Below are 8,310 nucleotides of genomic sequence, written 5' to 3'. Positions count from 1 at the left end.
ATGGAAGGTTGAACAACAAAATCCTTGAAAAAGCAAGGAATCCGAGGTGTGAGTCTATCCCCTACCCCAGGGACAACATTCTCATTCCTCTCTATCACTTGAAATTTCATTAATTAGAGATTCATTTAACTGTCAAATATCAATGACAGAGGTAAAGAAAATGGTTATTCACAACTTGAGGGGGTTGTTGTTGTTATTGGGTGCCATCAAGTTGAGTATGACCCATAGAGACTCTATAAACAACAGATCTGAACCCTGTCTTATCCAATGCCATCCTCACAATCTCCAATGCCCTCAAGCCCATTGCTGCAGTCACTGAGTCAATCCATCTGGTTGAGGGTCTTCCTCTCCTTTATCATCCTTACACCTTCCCAAGCATGATGCCCCTCTACAAGGAATAACCTCTCCCAGCAACATGCCCAAAGTATGTGAGATGAAGCTTTATTATCTTTGCCTCCAAAATGCACTGATTGCACCTTCTCCAAGACATATCTGTTTGTAAAAAAAGAAAAGAAAAGAAAAGAAAAACTATATCTGTCTGTCATTTTGGTAGTCCATGTGATATTCAGCACATTTCTCCATCACCACTGTTCAAAGGCATAAATTCTGTCATCCTTATTCATTATTCAGATGCATAGCAAACTGAATCAAGCATCCTGAATCTTAGTCCTCAAAATGACATCCTGCTTCTCAATAATTTAAAGAGGTCCTGACTACATAGATTTTTTTTTCCCCAGTACAATATGTTTCCTAATCTTCTGACTGCTAGTATCAAGTGTATTAATTGTGGATCCAAATAAGACGAAGTCATTAACAGTCTCAATCATCAATGGTGATGTTGCCTATTGGTCCAGTGGCTAGGATTTGTGTTTTCTTAATGTTGAGATGCAATCCATACTGAAGGCTGCAGTAAATGAAACAAATCAGACCACATCCCTAACTCTAAATTTAGCTGCAATAAAGGACTGGGTGATTTGTTTGTGGGAATAAGAGAGATCACTTTATGGGGCACTTCTGGTTACAGTAAGTGAGGTGCCTGCAGGGGAGGATGGGGCCTAAGTACAGGGATTACTGAGGACAGTGGTCTGCTGGGGATGAAGAAGAGTTTAGAAAGGAAGGTAGGGTGGCATCTGAGATGATACCCAGAATAGCTCCATGCTCTGCTCCTCCTCAAAACCAATTGCTACTGTCCTTCACTCTCACATCCCATCCCTTCTCCACAGTACCAGGCTGGTCTTGGGCAGAGATTCCAGCAGAGGAAGCCTTAGCTGGATCCACAAGGGACTCACAGGAGCCTGGAAATGCTTTTCTGGGCAGGCCAAGAAGTGAAAGCACCAGCAATCAGATGGGTCTGTGAGGCAAGGGGAGACTGATTTAATAAAGGAAGGAAGGAAGGAAGGAAGGAAGGAAGGAAGGAAGGGAGGGAGGGAAGGAGGGAGAAAAGGAGGGAGGGAGGAAAGGCAGAAGTACTTTATTTCATGTGTGGAATGAGCACAAATTTAGAGCAGTCCTCAGAGAAAAGAGACTTCGACTTGTTCAATTCCACAGTACTGGCATGGATGGGAAGGGATATGCAATATTTACTGAATAACTGTGAAAATGGAGGAACAGAAGAATGTCCTCTAACACTGCAAACTGCAGGTTAACATTGCTTATCAGATATCTGAACTTTTGCCCTTTCTGATAGGCACTTATCTAATTGTGCTGGTTCACATTAAAAAAAAAAAAGTCCTAAATATGGTCACTATGAGTCGCAGGCGACTCAGCTGTACATAGAAACAACAATAATTTGAATCCTAATTTCTTATCTCCTACCTGAAGTGAGACTATGCTTACCCTTCATTTTCTTCTTACCCTCCACAACAGAATCCCAGGCTCCACACGGATCTCAGAACATCTGGAGGCATTTGAGGTTTTGTTTTACTAGGAGGGAACCTCTCATCAACCAGTTCACAGATAGGTCCAAAGAGGACCAGAGAAGAGAGGCATCAGGTGCAACAAAGAACACAGCATGAACTAGGAGCAAGCCTGGGAGGGCAGGAAAGGGCAGCTGGAGGATTCCAGGACTCCTCTGATAGACAGGCCTGCTCAGGGTGGTCCAGGAGCCGCCGCCTTAGCTTAACAAGCAAAGTAGGTTCAGCAGGTCCATGGCTGGCCATGCTCTGTGGTTTTTATCATCCGTTCCCAGGCACAGCCTCGGAGTCCCTAGGAAAACACTGACCAATAAATTAAGTTGAAAAGTATGTAGAAGGCAGGGAATATCAACCTAGAGTATTTGTCAATGGCATGAGTGTTCTGGAATATGCGGAGACTAATCTGGCCACTGAGAAGCCCCTTCTTGCGGGAGGAGTTGGACTCATTGCTCAGGGCCAGGTGGACCACTATTTTCTCTTGCCTTTCTTCTTCTGTCAGAATATGGCTTCTCGGATAGCCCGCCAGACTGTTGGCTTCAGATTCACTGTAGCTTCCATCCAGCATCATGGTTCTTGAGTGAAGCATTCCACACATGCTTGGGAACTATGAGAGACAATACCAAGAGAGGCATCAGGCAGGGTCAGGTCTGCTTTGGGGCAAGGTAGGTGGTCTGGCTGCAGCACGGAGTCCTACCGCTCTCAGAACCACAGAGCAGCAGAGCTGAAAGCACCTTCAGACACCACTCAACCCCACCATTCTCTCCCTGGGCTGCGTATTAGAATTACACAAAGGTTTGTTTAACTGGTCATCTTCAGATCATTTAAAGCTCTACAAGTGAATCTAATATGCAACCAGGGTTGTGGACCACTTACCAAGTGCAAACTCCTCCAATGACAGAGGCAAAACCAAAAAGATCCAGAGAGGCTACACAAGTCATCTGAGATCACCTAGCTAGGAGATGTCAGAACCAGAATTTAGGAAACTGCATATTCTAATTAAGAATGTGGAACTGCACCACCTCTGTGTATATGAATGGGGAAGAGGGTGAATGGCTTGATATAGTCATCCTAATACTGAGTCATATTCTTTTCATTCATGCACAAAGGAGTGGAGTCCCTCAACTGGAAATGGAATGTGTGGGTTTAAAGCCCTGATCTGATACTGTCACAATGAATTTTATTTAATGATGCAGGGTCATGGGTAACAAATGTGTGTTTAAATGGACAGAGAGTGCACTCAAAAACAGCAAAATGTTAACACTGTGGGATCTGGGTGGGGGTATAGGGATGATTATTATTTTATTCTTTCAACTGTGTCTGCCCATTTGGAAGTGTTTCTAACAAGCTGGAGGGGAGGCGGTGACTTCCCTTGGCTTCTCCCCACAATTTGAGTCAGCAGAGTGGCCTTCCTGCTGGCTCCTGACTGCTCTTGGCTGAAGACGCGAGGTCAGCTGGATACAGCTGCTGGCCATAGGCTCATTCTTCTCATCCTGCTGGTTTTAATATGTGTCTGACCTGGCTTTTGGCCCTCTAATATATCCATCTTCCACCTGGGAAACTAAAGTAACAATAATCCTCAACTTGTTCCCTTTGTAAAGGTTCTTGAAGTAGTTACATCAATTCTGTGAAGATTTAGATGCAAACTTAGATGAATGAGTTTATGCAAAATAATAATTATCAGAATATTCTTATACATAAAAAATTTTTTTGTTGTTATCATTTTAATCTGATTTCAATTACTTCATTATAATGCTTATTTATCTTTCCATCAGTAACAGTAACTAACTCATTTATATATGCTTATCAAGGGAGCTCTGGTGGCCTAATGGGTAAGGAGTTTTGCTACTAACTCAAAGATTAGTAGTTCAAATCCAACAGTTGCTTCAAAGGAGAAAGACGGATTATGTCCTCTAGTGTGATTTACAGTCTCTGAAAACCCACTGGAAGGTCAACTATGAGTCAGATCTGATTCAATGGCAATGACTTTGAGTTTAACTTTTGAGAACAGACTCAGAAGTTTTGGGAGATGAAAAACTGGTAAAAGGGCATCTAGCCATCTACCTAACTCCTTACAATTAGGGTTAATAAAGTCCAATTTTGATAAAATGAAAATATAATTATTGGGGCCTATTTTTTTAGCAGATCTTTGCTTCTTTTTCTTACTCTAAACTAAAAGCTTTTCTGGTAAAATGAAAAGGAAAAAAAAAAATCTTTCCTCTAAGATTCTGAGCTAGAGCCAGGAAATGCCAGAAAGTACTGTTTTCTACATCAGCGTGTTTCTCGGGATGATTTAGTAGCTCTTGATACACTGGATGAGGTCTGAGTAATCAGCCCAAAGTTCAGAGCACACAGAAGGGAGAGAGACCCTGTACACATCCCAAATTTACTGTTATATTTCGCTGAGTCAGAACCAACTCAGAGCTAACTGTCCAGCGGGTTTTCAGAGGGAGTAAACTACAGGAGAAAAGATGACTCCTTTCTCTTGTGAAAGAGCTGGTAGATTCAAACCACATACCTTTGGGTTGAGAGCACAACTTCTAATCACTAAGCTACCAGCTCTCCCTGGTCCCCTATAAATCAAAGCAGGGCTAATTTTACTCTTAATGTCATCAGGCTCAGTGAGCATCTGAACCCCTAGACAGCCTATGCCTGACATCCCCAGACATTATGAATCAATAGGTCTGAAGTTCCAGACCTGGAATCTTTGTTTTTACAAATCCAAGAAGTAGCTCCGAGCAGGTGATCCAGGACTCCCACTTTGGGAAATGACTCTTGACTGGAGGCCATTTTTTTAAAAAAATATACAATCTTATGTATTCTGTTGTTTCATGTGCCCTTGAGTCGACTATGACTCATAACAAGCCTATGAACAAAAGCTCTGAACTTTGCCCTATTCTGAACCAACCTCATCATCTCTGACACACCTGACCCCATTGCCACAGTCACTGTGTCAATCCATTCCATTTACAGTCTTCGTCTCCTGTGCTAACCCTCTACCTTTCTAAGTATGATGTCTTTCTGCAAGGTCTGGTCCCTCCTGGCCCAAAGCATGTGAGACAGAATTCAATAATCCCTACAATAGCGACACTGATTAGACACTTCTCACTTTTCCTTTCTGATTTGGGTTTGTTGGTTTGTTTATTTTTCCTTCTTCTCACTTAACTCTCTTTTCTCTCTTTTTCTGGAGAAAGAGTGATTGTGGCTGCAATTGGAGGAGTTGAGTCACCTGGACCCTTCTCCATGAGTTTAGCTGGGTCCAGCCAGGGTGGATTTTAGGTCACAGACTTGTAATGATGAAGAAAACTGGCAACTCACCTCCTTCTGTTAGCAGCTCCCCTTAAAGAGGTAAGTGGGCCCAGGATCCCTCCCAGCTTCCTGTCTCACATTCTCTTCTAGTTCTTTGAGTATATCGAGCACTTAGTGAAGTTTGAAAAAGGTAGAAAAACTTAGTGAAGTTTGAAAAAGGTGAGAAAGTGCCTAAAGAAATACAAAAGTGTGCCCTCTTCATGAGAGGAAGGCTCAATATGGTAAAAATTACAATCCTACCAAAAGCAATCTACATGTTCAATGTAATCCCAATCCAGATACCAAATTCATTTTTCAAGGAGATTGAGAGGGAAATTATCAAATTTATTTGGAGAGACAAGAGACCCCACTTCTGAGAAACAAAAATGAGGTTGGAGACATAGTACTCCCTGACCTCAAAACCTACTACACAGCAGTAGTAACTAAAAGAGCATGGTACTGGTACAATGACAGGCACATAGACCAATGGAACACAATTGAGAACCCAGAAATAGAGCTATCTGTGGTCAACTGATATTCGACAAGGAAATCAAAGCTATCAAATGGGGAAATGATAATCTCTTCAACAAAGAGTGCCGGCAAAACTGAACTGCTACCTACAGAAAGCTGAAAGAGGATCCACATCTCACACTATACACAAAAATCAACTCAAGATGGATCAGAGACCTGGGAGTAAAGCCCAAAACCATAACATTCATAAAATGATGATTTATTTCACTCCTTCATTTACTCAGAAGAGAGTGAGGCCCAGGGAAGGATAGTGATTTTCCTAGACACACAGCAAATTAGAAACAACCAGGAGGAGAGCCTTCCATTCTTCTGAATTGTTCCTCTTCATGAACATACATTCATTGGTTCCTAAGGTCCTTATTTTTTTAAATGACTGTTGTCAATTTGATCTCATACATATTGTTTTCTGTTGTTGCTGTGATTAGAATGGAAGTTTATGGGGCAAGCTAAATATTTGTCTCTTGTGATTGACATTTCACTCAGCATAATGTCCTCTAGATTCATCCAGAATCTGCTGTTTCTCAAATTCCGTTTTATTTTTTAGTATTGCATAATATCCCATTGTGTGAATGTACCAGTTTCTTGTTCTTTTTGCCAATTATTGGGCACTTGAGTTGTTTCCATCTTATATAACTAGTTCTCAAAAAAAGCATAATGTGTGAGGTACACAGTTGTTTACTGCTTAAGCTATTGCTTCAGTTATGGAGCCCTGGTGGCACAGTGATTAAAATGCACGGTTGCTAACCAGTCAGTGTTGTAAACCCACAGTGGGAGAAGGATAGTGTGGTTGCCGTCCATAAATATTTATAACTCTAGAAACTCAGTGAAGCTGTTCTTACTCAGGACTGTCATAATTACAGTTTACAAAAGTGAAGCTATTGAGTAATACCATGTAGCATCAATTAGATGTACATTCTTCATTCCTGAGATCTTTCTTGTAGCTTTTTCTTTCTCTTCATTACATCGTATATATTGATTATAGTGTATACTTTATTAGATCATGCATATATTGTATCATTTTTTTTAATTTTTATTTTATGTGTGTATGCCATCAAATCGGTATATTGTATAAATTCTTATAGCGGTACTAGAAATAAAAATTAGGGATTTTTAAACTTGAAAAAAAGAAAACCAATCTTCTCATAAACTTTCCCTCAAATCAAAGCAAGAAAAAAAAAAGTTAATTAACAAGAAAATCTAGATAGCTCCTAAGAACTCAATCCACTCCCACCTCTGTCAATCCCTCTTTCCTCAATCTTTACAATCAAATTGAATGTCCCCACCCAGATCCTCTTATTCATAAAACATCTCTATTTCCCTCACATTCCAGGCCTATCAGTAAGACCTACCTGCTCTGCCTTCCTGCAATCTAACCACTTCTCTGTACGCCCTCCTAACCACTAATCTGAGGGAGCTCTGGTGGCCTAGTAGTTAGAAGCTGTGCTTCAATCTCAAAGGCACATTGTTTGAATCTACCAGTTGCTTCATGGCAAACTCCTCCTGTGGGATTTACTGACTGAAAACTCACTGGAGGATCAGTTATGAATTGGTTCTGACTCAACTGTAGGTTCTCCAAAGAGATGTGTTGAGCAAACTAGGTGGATTTGGGAATTGAGGAACTGTGAAAGCAGCATGCTGTTGGCTGCTCACATGAATGCTTACATTCCAGTAACTTATTGGGAGGAGCTGGATAAAGGAAAGATAAAACAAATGGTACCAGAGTCCTCTCTGGAGGTAATGGAATGATTGGGTCTGAGCTGTTAGAAGCTGGTCCTTTGCTACTGCTCTTGCTGCTGCTGCTGCTGTCATAGGTGCCGTTGAGTCAACTATCGCTCTTAGCAACCCTATGAACAAGAGAGCTGAGCGGTGCCTTATTCTGTGTCATCCTCATAATCCCCGATACGCTCCAGCCTTTCGTTACAGTTACTGAGTTAATTCACCTTACTGAGGGTCTTCCTCTCTCTTTCTTATTCTCTACCTTTCCCAATATGACGTCTTTATCAAGGACTGGCATTTCATGACAACACACCCAGAGGTGTGTGAGTTGAAGTTTCACTATCTCTACCTCTAAGGAGCACTGTGGTTGTACGTCCTCCAAGACAGACCTGTTTATTTTTTGGCGGTCTGTGTTATTATATTCAGTACTTTTCTTCAAAACCGCAATTCAAAAGCAGCTACTCCTCTTCTATCAATCGTATTCATTGTCCAACTTTCAGATACTAGGAAAGGTGGAAGGTCAGAGAAAGACCCCCACCAAGCTGAACTGACTCAGTGACTTGAACAATTAATTTGAGCACCTCAGAGATCATGAAGGCAGGATCAGTGAGAAGTCCTGGCTTATCGTTTAAAAACAAATGAGTAACAACAGAAAAGTAACTTTCAACTCCCCATTTATCTATTCCAACACTAAAGGGAGCAGACTTAAAGACCTGGTGACCTTTTCCTTTATTATTTCCTTGTTATTCTTCAGACTTTAGCATATAATCACTGGTAAATATCAAAACCTATTGCATGGTGACAGGTTAATGAGCTGCCTGAATATAAGTCCTAAACAGTTAAAGGCTTAGGACCCGTATATTTT

At 41.2% G+C, this 8,310-nt stretch overlaps 1 protein-coding gene across 1 annotated transcript in view; it reads right to left on the bottom strand.

The window, feature by feature from the left end:
• Positions 1 to 2,063: 2,063 nt before the first annotated feature.
• Positions 2,064 to 8,310, bottom strand: part of GABRR2 (gamma-aminobutyric acid (GABA) A receptor, rho 2) — a 79,196-nt gene continuing 72,949 nt past the window's right edge. Inside the window, exon 9 of the mRNA XM_006888698.1 lies at positions 2,064 to 2,517. Coding sequence (XP_006888760.1) covers positions 2,206 to 2,517 — 312 coding nt within the window. The 3' untranslated portion in view covers positions 2,064 to 2,205. The remainder of the gene's footprint in view (positions 2,518 to 8,310) is intronic.

The sequence above is a fragment of the Elephantulus edwardii genome, unplaced genomic scaffold, assembly GCF_000299155.1.
Source record: "Elephantulus edwardii isolate Elephantulus edwardi_28Jun2011 unplaced genomic scaffold, EleEdw1.0 scaffold00071, whole genome shotgun sequence".
Lineage (NCBI taxonomy): Eukaryota > Metazoa > Chordata > Mammalia > Macroscelidea > Macroscelididae > Elephantulus > Elephantulus edwardii.
This window is presented reverse-complemented; position numbering and strand designations above follow the sequence as displayed.